This window comes from Balaenoptera ricei, chromosome 3 (genome assembly GCF_028023285.1).
Source record: "Balaenoptera ricei isolate mBalRic1 chromosome 3, mBalRic1.hap2, whole genome shotgun sequence".
NCBI classification, from domain to species: domain Eukaryota; kingdom Metazoa; phylum Chordata; class Mammalia; order Artiodactyla; family Balaenopteridae; genus Balaenoptera; species Balaenoptera ricei.
The window spans coordinates 33,035,567-33,049,725 of record NC_082641.1 but is presented as its reverse complement, the minus strand read 5'-3'; the positions used below and the strand labels follow the sequence as shown (position 1 = coordinate 33,049,725).

The window sequence follows — 14,159 nt, the reverse complement described above, 5'->3', positions numbered from 1 at the left end:
ATTACTTGTGATTGGTCTGTTCATATTTTCTGTTTCTTGCTGGTTCAGTCTTGGAAGGTTATAACTTTCTAAGAATTTGTCCATTTCTTCCAAGTTGTCCATTTTATTAGCATACAGTTGCTTGTAGTAGTCTCTTAGGATGCTTTGTATTATTGTGGTGTCTGTTGTAACTTCTCCTTTTTCATTTCTAATTTTATTGATCTGAGTTCTCTCCTTTTTCTTGATGAGTCTGGCTAATGGTTTATCAATTTTGTTTATCTTCTCAAAGAATCAGCTTTTAGCTTTGTTGATGTTTGCTATTGTTTTCTTTGTTTCTATTTCATTTATTTCTGCTCTGATCTTTATGATTTCTTTCCTTCTGCTAACTTTGTGGTTTGTTTGTTCTTCTTTCTCTAGTTCCTTTAGGTGTAAGGTTAGATTGTTTATTTGAGATTTTTCTTGTTTTTTGAGGTAGGCTTGTATAGCTATAAAGCTATAAAATTCCCTCTTAGAACTGCTTTTGCTGCATCCCATAGGTTTTGGATAGTCGTGTTTTCATTGTCATTTGTCTCTAGGTATTTTTTGATTTCCTCTTTGATTTCTTCAGTGATCTCTTAGTTATTTAGTAACGTATTGTTTAGCCTCCATATGTTTGTGTTTTTTACATTTTTTCCCCGGTAATTCATTTCTAATCTCATAGCGTTGTGGTCAGAAAAGATACTTGATATGATTTCAATTTTCTTAAATTTACTGAGGCTTGATTTGCGACCCAAGATGTGATCTATCCTGGAGAATTTTCCGTGCACACTTGAGAAGAAAGTGTAATCTGCTGTTTTTGGATGGAATATCCTATAAATATCAATTAAATCTATCTAGTCTATTGTGTCATTTAAAGCTTCTGTTTCCTTATTTATTTTCATTTTGGATGATCTGTCCATTGGTGTAAGTGAGGTGTTAAAGTCCCCCACTATTACTGTGTTACTCTAGATTTCCTCTTTTACAGCTGTTAGCAGTTCCTTATGTATTGAGGTGCTCCTATGTTAGGTGCATATATATTTATAATTGTTATATCTTCTTCTTGTGTTGATCCATTGATCATTATGTAGTGTCCTTCCTTGTCTCTTGTAACATTCTTTATTTTGAAGTCTATTTTATCTGATAGGAGTATAGCTACTGCAGCTTTCTTTTGATTTCCATTTGCATGGAATATCTTTTTCCATCCCCTCACTTTCAGTCTGTATGTGTCCCTAGGTCTGAAGTGGGTCTCTTGTAGACAGCATATATATGGGTCTTGTTTTTGTATCCATTCAGTGAGCCTGTGTCTTTTGGTTCGAGCATTTAATCCATTCACATTTAAGGTAATTATTGATATGTATGTTCCTATGACCATTTTCTTAATTGTTTTGTGTTTGTTTTTGTAAATCCTTTTCTTCTCTTGTGTTTCCCAGTTAGAGAAGTTCCTTTTGCATTTGTTGTAGAGCTAGTTTGGTGGTGCTGAATTCTCTTAGCTTTTGCTTGTCTGTAACACTTTTGATTTCTCCATTGAATCTGAATGAGATCCTTGCCAGGTAGAGTAATCTTGGTTGTAGGTTTTTCCCTTTCATCACTTTAAGTATATCATGCCACTCCATTCTGGCTTGTAGAGTTTCTGCTGAGAAATCAGCTGTTAACCTTATGGGAGTTCCCTTGTATGTTATTTGTCATTTTTCCCTTGTTGCTTTCAATAATTTTTCTTTGTCTTTAATTTTTGCCAATTTGATTACTATGTGTCTCAGCGTGTTTCTCCTTGGGTTCATTCTGTATGGGACTCACTGTGCTTCCTGGACTTGGGTAGCTATTTCCTTTCCCATGTTAGGGAAGTTTTCAACTATAATCTCTTCAACTATTTTCTCTGGTCCTTTCTCTCTCTCTTCTCCTTCTGGGACCCCTATAATGCGAACGTTGTTGCATTGAATGTTGTCCCGGAGGTCTCTTAGGCCGTCTTCATTGCTTTTCATTCTTTTTTCTTTATTCTGTTCTGCAGAAGTAAATTCCACCATTCTGTTTTCCAGGTCACTTATCCGTTCTTCTGCCTCAGTTATTCTGCTGTTGATTCCTTCTAGTGTAGTTTTCGTTTCAGTTATTTTATTGTTCATCTGTGTTTGTTTGTTCTTTAATTCTTCTAGGTCTTTGTTAAACATTTCTTTCATCTTCTCGATCTTTGCCTCCATTCTTTTTCCGAGTTCCTGGATCATCTTCACTATCATTATTCTGAATTCTTTTTCTGGAAGGTTGCCTATCTCCACTTCATTTAGTTGTTTTTCTGGGGTTTTATCTTGTTCCTTCATCTGGTACATAGCCCTCTGCCTTTTCATCTTGTCTCTCTTTCTCTGAATGTGGTTTTTGTTCCACAGGCTGCAGGATTGTAGTTCTTCTTGCTTCTGCTGTCTGCCCTCTGGTGGATGAGGCTATCTAACAGGCTTGTGTAAGTTTCCTGATGGGAGGGACTGGTGGTGGGTAGAGCTGTCTGTTGCTCTGGTGGGCAGAGCTCAGTAAAACTTTAATCCACTTGACTGCTATTGGGTGGGGCTGGGTTCCCTCCTTGTTGGTTGTTTGGCCTGAGGCAACCCAACACTGGAGCCTACCTGGGCTCTTTGGTGGGGCTAATGACAGACTCTGTGAGGGCTCACGCCAAGGAGTACTTCCCAGAACTTTTGCTGCTAGTGTTCTTGTCCCCACAGTGAGCCACATCCACCCCCGCCTCTGCAGGAGACTCTCCAACACTAGCAGGTAGGTCTGGTTCAGTCTCCCCTGGGGTCACTGCTCCTTCCCCTGGGTCCCGATGCACACACTACTTTGTGTGTGCCCTCCAACAGTGGAGTCTCCGTTTCCCCCAGTCCTGTCGAAGTCCTGCAACCAAATCCCACTATGCTTCAAAGTCTGATTCTCTAGGAATTCCTCCTCCTGTTGCCGGACCCCCAGGTTGCGAAGCCTGACGAGGGGCTCAGAACCTTCACTCCAGTGGGTGGACTTCTGTGGTATAAGTGTTCTCCAGTCTGTGTATCACCCACCCAGCAGTTATGGGATTTGATTTGACTGTGATTGCGCCCCTCCTACCGTCTCATTGTGGCTTCTCCTTTTTCTTTGGATGTGGGGTGCCTTTTTTGGTGAGTTCCAGTGTCTTCCTGTTGATGATTGTCCAGCAGCTAGTTGTGATTCTGGTGTTCTCACAAGAGGGAGTGAGAGCACGTCCTTCTACTCTGCCATCTTGGTTCCTAGTCCTCTTCTTATACTTTTTAAGAAACATTTATTTAAAAAATTTTTAAGCGTATAAAAGGCAAGGAGAATAGCATAGTATGCACCCATGCACCCTTCCCCAACTTCAACAATTATTAACTCACTACCAATCTTGTTTCATCTATACCCCACCCACTTCTCTCTTCTCATATTACTTTGAAACTAATACCAAGCATCATGTAATAACAACCATAAATATTTCAGTAGGTTTCCCTAAAAATAGACTCTATGTATTAATATAAAACTTTAGGTCTTCAAATTTCCAGTTTTCTCTTAAATTGTATGTGGGTTTTCTTGTTTGTTTGAATAAAAATCCAAGCAAAGTCTATGGCTTATATGTTTTGTAATTCTCTTTCAATCTCTAGGTTCACCCTGTATTACTTTCTTTTTACTTATTGCAATTTATTTGTTGAGCAAATCAAGTTGTTCGTGGGCGTTATAGTTGCCCACAGTCTAGATTGCGCTGATCGCTTCCTCACAGTATAGCTTATGTGTTCCCCATTCCTCTACAAATTGGTAGTTGGATACAGATGGGGGCTTGATCAAATTTAGTTCTATTTTCTAAATATACTTCTTTCTTTATTTAGGTAAGACTCCTTCCTGGATGATGGTATATTCTTTTATTAGGAGCTCATAATTTTGGCTAACTCTGTTTTGTGAGGCCAACAGCCATTGACATTAACACTTAGAGTCCTTACTTTTCAACTAAAATATTAAGTCTAACTGACAAATTTTTAAGTGATGTGATGCAGAATATTCAACTGAATATCTAATGTAGTAAATCTCTTAAATACTACAAATACTTAAAATATTGAACATACATATATTGTCCCAATGATTAGAAACAGATTTTTGTACCATGGGCTTGAATTACTTCATCATTTCTTTATTTAATTCTGAATCATCCAAGATCTAAAAAAGGCTTACTAAGAAAAACAAGTGTCATGTCATGATCAATTTCACCAGGCCTTTACACTTACCTAGGTAGTAAGCTATGCATATGTGTTAAATTTTAAATGTTTGATTTTTTTAAAAAGTGAGTTTATTAGATAACAGTTTATGACCACATATGTTTATCATCTCAGGTGGAAACTGAGACATGTATATCCATGGCAATTCTTCCTGGGCTACAAGAGTACCCACTAAGCCCTTTTTTATGGTCTCAGTGATAGCAAGGCACTTCCTGCTCACATTCTCCAAATGGTGTCAATTTCATGTTAGAAAGATCACTTTGGCAGCAGCATGTAGAAGGGACTTTAAGGGTAGAAAAGATGAAGAGCAATTCTCATCACTAGAAGACTGTCCAGAAGGCTACTGCATGGGTCCACACTAACAATGATAGAATCCTGTTCTTGTGTCTAGCAGGATAGAGGAGAGAGACAGAAGGGGAGGTGCATTATAGGAGACACTAAATACGCAGAACTTGCAGAACTTACAGAACTTGATTAATTCGATGTGGGACTGTAGAAGAGTGAGAAATAAAGGATGACTTAAGGCTTAGGTGGTTAAGGGAATTGTGGTGCGATTGACCAAGGTAAGAAACTTAGTAGGAAAAACAGGTTTAGGCTGGGATGAAAGAGGGAAACCTCAGCTTCTGGGATGTTAATATAGAACCATCAGCGGGACATACAAATAAAGATAGATAGGAAGATGAATGGATGGATGGATAGATAGATAGATCGGTAGATAGATGAGTCTGAAACTCAGAAGTGAGGTCTGGGCTAGAGATTTCAACATGAAGTCACCAACATTAAGATAATATGTGAAGCTGTGGAGTTATATGAGGATATGAGACCATCTAGGGGCAAATGTAGAGTGAAAATAAAAATGAGGAAGCCAAGACCGGAACACAAAAGAACACTATCACTTAAAAGGGGAAGTCAGAGCAAATTAACCCACAAAGGAAATTGTGGGGTAGTGACCAGAGAGACAAGAAGTGAGCAGGAGAGATTTCTCATGGAAACAAAGGAGACTCCAGGAAGGCAAAACAGCCAATACTGTGATAAGAGCCACAAAGCAATCAAGTAAGGTGCAAGCTGAGAAGTGTTTAATGGATTTGGTAATCAAATCTTTTAAGAATAGTTTCAGTGAAGGATTAGCAAGGGAAGCCAGATTGTAGTCAATGAAGAAATGAGTAGGAGGAGAGCAAGTAAGGTCGGTGAGTATGGACAGCTTTTTCTACTTTGGGAAAAGGAGGATGGACTTGTGGTAATGTGGAGCATTTAGAAAGGTGAAGAGAAGTGTTTGTCCTTTATGAATGAGAGTAACTTGGGCTGAGGGAGAAAACAGTAGTGAGATATTTAGGGATGGGGAGTGAAAGAAGAAGAACAATAATAGTAATATAAATAATATGATGACACAGAAGAAAGTGAATAAAAGGAGTAAAATATCTGATTATTCAGATAGGATTCAGAACACAGATGGAAAGAAGAACTTCGGTAGGGACAGGTAAGGATGTGCGTAACTGTAGATAAGCTTGGGAGTTAAAGGAATGTATTTTAAGAGAGTTCACCCCCAATAAGTGCTATTTTATTGGTGAAATAAGAAACAAGATCATCTGATGAAAAGAGAAAGGAGAGAAATAGGAGATCTGAGGGAAGTAATGAACGTTTTGAATAGCCATTGGGAAGAATGATGCAAGAGAGGGTTGACTAGAAAAAAAGTGTAATGAGATTATAGAACAGTGTTGGGGGTATAGCTGAGACTGAATATCAATTATTGTTAATATCCTAAATCAGTAAAATGGCAATTTTCCCCAGCTATGCAAATCAACCCAAGAATAGAAATAGAAAATATAGATGGTTCCATAAATCATTGGGGATTCATGCAGCCCAGGTATTGATAGCTGTTATGAGCAGTTGGAGTGAAGTGATTTGGAATGAAACACCTTGGAGTCCAAACCACAAGTGATGGAAGCAAAACCAGATGGAGAACATCTGGAAAAGAGTGATGAGTCAGGATTGGAACTAATGATCTTTGGAATCTGTACCATACAGCCAATCATATACCTTCAGAACCCAGAATTGACTTATTGACATACTGTCATTTTAACAGAAAAATATTTCTGCCCTGAAACTAAACTACTGATTAATTGTAGATGCTCACTTTGAATGGGCAGTGCTGTGCTCAAGCTCCCCGATTCTCCATTTTTTGCAGCAGTAGTGGCATCAATACAAGGCTGAAGCCTATTCTACTGACTTCGGAAGTTTTAAATCAGAGCAGATATGAAAGAGAAGAGTTATTTTTAAATGATCCTTTTATTCTTTTTTCTTTTTCATTGTAAGGGGAGCATCTACTTGTTCCATTTTCACTTTTCTTCTCTCTTGTTTTCAGAAGCCCTGTAAATGAAGAAAATCAAGATAGTGTCATACACTTTGATGGTAAGAGACGAAAGATGCTTTACTTATTTGTTCCCTCAGATACGGAAGTTTGAGTTAATCATTCTCATAGGATCATTAATGGGTCATTATCATCATTGGTCCATGCAAGACCCCTCTCTTGTTTTACTTATTTATTTATTTCCTTTTATCTCCATGACCCACTCCCTTTCCTTCCTCCCCCTTACCAGAGACAAATATTCTAATGTACTTAGTGTGTGTCTTTTGTACGTATTCTTTGCATGCTGTTGTATGTGTATACGTACATATTTCAATTTACATAAACTGTATATTATAGCTCACTCTGGCCTTTTTTTAATACTCAACTGTGTTGAGTGTTTTGGGGGGCTCCTCCATGTTGTATATGTATATTGAATTTCTTTCTGTTAACTACTGCACAGCACTCCATGGTATGCATCCTATGCATTCACATTTCACCTTCAACTCGCTGGTACCACAAATAATAGTTCAATGCACCTTCTTGTCCATATCCCCATGTGGACCTCTGAGAGCCTTCCTTTATGTATATCCAGCAGTAGAGTGGCTGCTTGTAAGCAATGGCATATTCATTTCAACTGAGTAGGATTAGAGTGCTCTCCAGAAGAGCTGCATCTCTGTGTACTCCCGTCACAGGGCATGAAGATTCCAAGATGCCTACCTTTCGCCAGTGCATGGTACTATGCAGCTTTCCAGTTGTTTCCAGTCTTACATGCATAAAATGATGTCTTGTTTCATTTTCATATCTCTGCTTGCTGCTGAGTTCGAATACTTGATTTGTTTATTAGCCTTTGTGGTTTTCTCTTCTGTAGGTTTCCAGTTCCTATTCCTTGACCATTTTTTTCTTGGGGTTGGTATCCTTTTCTGGCTGACTTGCAGGAGTTCCTTTGTATTCCAGATATTTATCCTATGTCAGTTGTAGACACTGCAAATATCTTCTCTCATTCTGTCCATTGTCTATTAACTTAGTCCATGCTGTCCTTCACTGAACATAAATATATTTTGATATAATCAAATTCATTAATATTTACTTTGTAATTTATACTTCTTAAGTTTTATTTAAGAAGTCCTATCCCTAGGAAATGCAAATATTATCTTCTGTTTTCTTCTATGAACTTTATCCGTTACAGTTAGGTCTTTGATCTCTTTGCAGTCCACTTTTGAGGCGTTAGTAGAAATCTAGATTTGTTGTCTCATGGACAAAGCCAGTTTTCCCATTACCATACTCTGAAATCCACCCTTTTCTCATTAATTTATAATGCCACATTTACTATATTAACTCTATCGGTGTGTTTGTGTCTTTGCATATATAGGTGTGTATGTGTGTGCATGTGTGTTTCTATTTGTGTGTGTGTAAATTTGTGTATCTGTCTCTGAGCTCTCTGCTCTATTCCACTGGTCTATTCATTTGTATATCAGTTCCACACTGTTTTTATTATTATTGTTTTAGATGATGTCCTAGTACCTGGTAATTTATTGATATTACCAAACCCTTGAGCAGTAAAATATCTTTTAAAAAAATCTCATGAACTTGATTTGTTCGACACATGAAAGCAAATCCTTGGGAACAAGTAAGTTGAAAAGTGTGAACTAGTTGTGATTTTCTGGTAAAATCTTTGTTCCATACTGCAAGCCCACAAAACCAAATGTGCATGCTTTTCATAAAGAGAATAAAGAATGTCTTCATTAATTTTTGGCTTTTGCATTATTTTATGAAAGTCAGTGAAATGATGTTATAATTAAATTACAAGATTCAAAAAAGCCATAGTAAGAATCTAAACTACATATTCTATTTTGTACTTCTATACCTTTGGTAAATTATAAGTTCTGTTACATGATGAACTGTTTTGAATATTATATTACATCTAATAATCCCGTATTAAAGCACTTCTTAATTACAGTATATTAAATTGTATTCTTTTTTTAAACACTTTAGGAACTGGAAATCTGGATGAGGTCAGTTTTTTTTCCTTCTCATATTATATTGCTGTAACTAGAATATGTAACAATTATTGTGATTCATTTTCTATTGATATAAACCAACAAATGAAAATCCTTATGAGTAATGGTGATTGTTTTCCATTTATAATCTTATTTCATCTAAAATGCTTGAGACATTAAACACCCATTATTACACTGACTCATAGTAATTTTGTAATGCTAAACATAGACTGAAGTCTGGCTACACATCTGAATTACATAGCAAGATATAAAATGAAATCTTTCTGTGCTTCCTTTTCCAGTCTATCTCTAAAAAGGAAACAAAAATATTTTAAATAAGCCAAATTGACACACGAATGTATGCTTGTTTTACTGATTATTTGAGCAATGTAATATGTGTATGTTCCCTTATTAAATAATTACAATTAATCATTATTAATGTTTTTCTTGACAGGAACAAGAGAGTGAAGGAGAAACATATGAAGACATGTATGAGTTACATTTTTTTACCATGATATTTTCCTTCTAAGATGAATATAATGATTTGTATGAGGGAGAGTGGAGGGATATTCAACACTGGGAGGGAAAAGCTGTATTGTTCAAATGACTGGCATATAATGATAACCTTTATTTCAATACAAAGGACTAAATATTCTTTTCTTGTCTAAGGATTTTACAGAGGACTCTATTAAAATGCCATCCCCGGAGAGGTCAGAGGCCTGCAGCCCACTAGATAGCCCACAGGCAGGGAATCACAGGGGCCGGGAATCTGATTTCTTGCTCTCGGTGTGTCCTTGGGCACATGAATTCGTGTATATGTTACAATGTCCTCACCTAGACAGCACTTCACCTCACAACCTTGCTATGAGAGACGATTTAACACAGCACCAGATGCCAAAGTTTTAGCCTGCTAAACAGAAAGGTGTTAGAAAGGGTTCCAAAATGGGTTTCTGGGTAGCCCAAGACTAAGAAATTTCTTGGAAAATGAGTAGAGGTAGAATGAATATGTTATTTTATCTTTTGTTGATTCAAATATGTTAATTTTCCCTACCCAGTTCTTATTCAACTAATTCTGACTAAAGTTTCTGAATTAAGGTTTGTACATGTGTGTACAAGTGCATGTGTGTACGTGAACTTGTACTAGTGAGTGCATGAGAGAGAGAGAGAGAGGAGAGATTAATTCTATTCATGCCGACAGGCCGCGAGAACCTTTATAAACAGTGCTTTCCACTTGCCTGCCCGAGCTGTAAGGGCAGCAGAACCTTAGGAAGGCATCCTCATTTGAATGCCTCCTGCTGGCTCTAAGCACAGTCTCATACACCCAGGAATTTTGACAAGCCTTGGCTTTATACCTTCACCTATACTTCTTCACATACTATCTTCTGCTCTGGGTAGAAACCTCTCTGGATAGGGAGCCCTGACACATCAATGCCCGTGGATGCTAAAACAAACTTACAATTTTAATCCACAGAGAAACATCCAAAGAAAGAGAGAAGAAAAGGGAAAAGGAGGAAAAGAAGAGATTAGAGCTGGAGAAAAAGGAACAGAAAGAGAGAGAAAAGAAAGAACAAGAAATAAAGAAGAAATTTAAAGTAAGAGCTTTCTTGCCGAAGGGTGAAGAACAGTAACCTCTTTTTATAACTTCCACACAAAAGGGGCACAATCCTTGAAACCTTACATGGTCGGAGAATTACTTAATCATTGTTTTCTAAAGAGTAACTACCTTCACAATCGTAATGTTTTTGTCCAATAATCTCCTTTACCCCTGCACTAAAAAACGAATGCAATAAAATCCAAATAAAATATGATGGGAGCTCAGGAAATTTTATGTCGATGGAGTGAAAGAGTACTTGATACTCAGACCCATCTTGACTCTCCTTGTTATGCATTTCCTTTTATCCTACTCATAATATGAGCTCAGGACCACACACATACACATCCCTGTGGCATGTATTATAGTGGTACGAGGGACAGAAGTGTCTCTGGATTAACCAGACCTGTCGCAATAAAGCTCCGTGAGCTACCCTGACTGCTGCTGTCTAGACCTGACTTACATTTTTGCCTTTATTTTAAGCCGATGTACATGCTGACTTTTGATACCTGCTGTTTCTCCTCCCTCTTCATCCACCTGGATTTCTGACCTCTGTCTTCTCTGATCTCTGATTTCTAATTGTGTGATTTCTATTACTACCACCACTACCACTATACTTGCGGCCTATACTCTTTTGGCCAGTATGTCTTTGATGACATGGCCCATCTGGGGTGGGTCTAGTATGTCAGCTATAGCATGATTATCTAGTTACAAAACTATTCTTCACTATAAAAAGGATTCATATCAAGTTTCCTTTAAATATTTAATTCCTCCTGAACATTTACAATATGGTTTGAATTATAAAAATGTGATTTATATATAATTTCCCAGTATACTGATTATAGTAAAACAAAGATTCAACAGCAGGACAAAGGGAAAATGTAAAGCTTAGAGTCAGTTGGACAGATGTGGATTCAAAGTCCAACTGCACATGCAAATTATGTGATCATGGGCATATTACTAAACTTCTCTGAACCTCAGATTCTTATTTTTAAAGTGAGTCAATGATACCTCTCCTGAAAGTTTTTTATGGAATTAAATAAAATAATGCACAGAAGGCACTGTATCTATTATAGGATCTCATTCAATTTTGCTTACTACATATAAGCAAAATTAAGATTACAGTATGAATACTAAAACATTTTACTCATACAGAATGTATGGCTACCAATGTTTACAGTTTTCAAGTGGAAAACATGAAAAATTAATTTCTTAAATGAAAATCTTTATAACATACTTTTTATGAAGAGATTGTTTGTAGTTTTGAAGGAATTGTGTGAAGCTTTCCCTTGCGGGTTTTTTTTGAGAAATCAGTTTTGCATTGTTTCACTCATTCACTTGAATAATATTTGTTAGTAAGAAAAAAATAGGATATGGAAGACATACCACCAAATGTGAACTCAAAAGTTTGTCAAGACTGGGACTTCACACGCTATATTCCTTCCACAAAATGTTAATAGATGTTCCAATTAAATAAATAAATGTGAGAACTGTTACATAGCTTCACATTTCATTATTTCCAAGACAAAGTATTTCACATTTTAAAATTCTGATATTAAGATGCATTTTAACATCGTTGGCATATCAAAATTTAAATTAAGCTATTTTCTTTCTTTCTTGGTGGTGCATAATTAATGATATGTCTCACAATTCATCGCATCACAAGTTCAATAAAATAAAGTAGAGCTTCTTCAAAACTCACAATGCATATTTGTATATCAAAAGGTCCAAGAAATTCTGTTGAAAAGACACCAATTTAGGATTAGGATATGTTTAGGATTCATGACCTCTAAACTAGATTATTCCCCTGCTGTCAAGAAAACACTGTACTATTCAGGATATTAATTTAAAAACCTCTCATAATATTTGTTTGTTATTTTTATTATTCACAAAGCTATTTCTAAACTGTTGTCTGTTTATAGCAGGTAATGTCTTCTCCAAGTTTATAGATAGACAAGTACCACAAAGTTAAAAAAAAGAAAGAAAGAAAGAAAGAAAATGCTTTTCCCACAAGTACAACCCACCACCACCAACCCTTGCTGTTTTAGGCCTGCAGAGAACCATCAGAATAATTGCACAAAGCACAGAGGGGAATAACCTCTGTCTACCAAGCAAACCACCAGCATACCCCATAAAAACACATAGCACCCAGCATGTCGTACATAAGTGGTATTCGGTTATCAGTGGCTTTCTCTGCAAATCTTCCACAGAGTTCCCGAGGTCAACAGATCACTGCCACTCTCTCCTGGCCCCCGAGCATGTGCTTACCTGTTCTTTGCTGGTTCTGTCTGACCTCTGCAATTTTCCCCTAACCCCTCCTCTAAGAACATTCACCAGGAATGACATTCACCCTCAACTTCTAGTTCAAACTTGTAAATGTTGGAAATAGGCAGGTTGGCAAGTGGTGGACATACTGTCTTTCAAAACCACATTCCTTAAAGATGTTCTGAATAGTAAAGAAGCCAGTCGTGATTTTTTTTTTCCCTCTTTGCAGCTAACAGGCCCTATTCAAGTCATCCACCAAGCAAAAGCTTGCTGTGATGTCAAAGGAGGAAAGAATGAACTGAGCTTCAAGCAAGGAGAGCAAATTGAAATAATCCGAATCACAGACAACCCTGAAGGAAAATGGCTGGGCAGAACAGCCAGGGGGTCATGTGAGTGCACATTTTCCTACAACTTCGAAGTGTTTTCTATTTGAGCCAATATTAATGTGAAAATTCTTCCAAAGCTACTCATAAGCATTAAGTTGGGAGCACGTTACAGGGTGGACAAAGATAGGAAGGTTTTAAATGACAGGTAGAGCTCCATCTTCACCTCATCTGTGTAATCTTTTTAGTGGGGAAAAATGTAAATATTTATAGTATCCCAGGGAGGAACAAAGAGCATTAGGTTCTTCATCGATGTTAAAAGGCAAAAATGATTCATATGAATCACTTTGGAATCTTGAAAATAGACTCTAGGCTTACCCCAAACCACAACAGCGTAAGACTTTGACAAAGTACAGTGAAACATGTGTCAACAAGTCTATAAATCAGAATTGCAAGCAAAGAAATAAAGGGAAAATTTAAAGAGTAAGTGTGCAATTAATATTTTATTCACAACTTTATGATATTTAAGCTACAGTTACCCGAACATAAATTGTTCCCCTTTCGGTAGACGGCTATATTAAAACAACGGCTGTAGAGATTGACTATGATTCCTTGAAACGGAAAAAAAACTCGCTCGGTGCTCTTTCATCAAGACCTTTTGAAGATGACCAGGAAGTATATGATGATGTCGCAGAGCAGGAAGATGTTAACAGGTATGTGTAAGTACAAACTGTAAAGCAAATCACATCATCTCTTCGTCAGAGATTGTGGATTTTAAGGTGCCAGAATTTTACTTTCCCTATTTCCTACTGCTCTCTATCACTAAACTAAATTACCATTTACAATCACTTCAATATGGATGAAAAGTCATTGGAAACTCCATAGTCTTTTATTTTACTATTTGGTTGTATGTATCAAATACTACTTAAAATATAATGGGCCATTTGCCAGATATTGCCAAACGTGTTGTCAATCCAAAATGCTGTTTTACAGTATTTATTCTGATTTGATCTTAAGGATATGCCTAAAGTAAGTATGACTTTGTAAAATTGAAGGATGAGATGTAGAAGTTAGCTCTGAAAAATATAAAGTGTTTTTCTCTGAAATCTGAGTCTAAATATATTCATCGTTCTTATTTAAAAACATAACAGACAAAAATGCTTTTTAAAGCCAACTCTACTTTGCTCTTTAAGAGTAAAAATGTAAAATCCCCTATGATCCCTGGCAATCAACTAAGGGTCCAACTTTCCATTCATTCCACTAGAATGGCATGACCTTCCCCACAAGAATTATGGGAACATCTTTCTTGGGTAGAGGAGCCCAGAGGAGAGTCTGGCCATCTTCTCCCACGTACCTTTCCTTCCCTTCTCTCTTTTCTCCGTCTCCAGCTCCCTTTATCCTTGCCTCCTC

The 14,159-nt window shown here is 37.0% G+C and overlaps 1 protein-coding gene across 1 annotated transcript in view; it reads left to right on the top strand.

Moving 5' to 3' along the window:
* Positions 1–14,159, top strand: part of FYB1 (FYN binding protein 1) — a 169,973-nt gene that overhangs the window by 134,333 nt on the left and 21,481 nt on the right. Inside the window, exons 4-9 of the mRNA XM_059919068.1 lie at positions 6,589–6,635; positions 8,566–8,585; positions 9,025–9,059; positions 10,042–10,162; positions 12,656–12,815; positions 13,318–13,462. Coding sequence (XP_059775051.1) covers positions 6,589–6,635; positions 8,566–8,585; positions 9,025–9,059; positions 10,042–10,162; positions 12,656–12,815; positions 13,318–13,462 — 528 coding nt within the window. The remainder of the gene's footprint in view (positions 1–6,588; positions 6,636–8,565; positions 8,586–9,024; positions 9,060–10,041; positions 10,163–12,655; positions 12,816–13,317; positions 13,463–14,159) is intronic.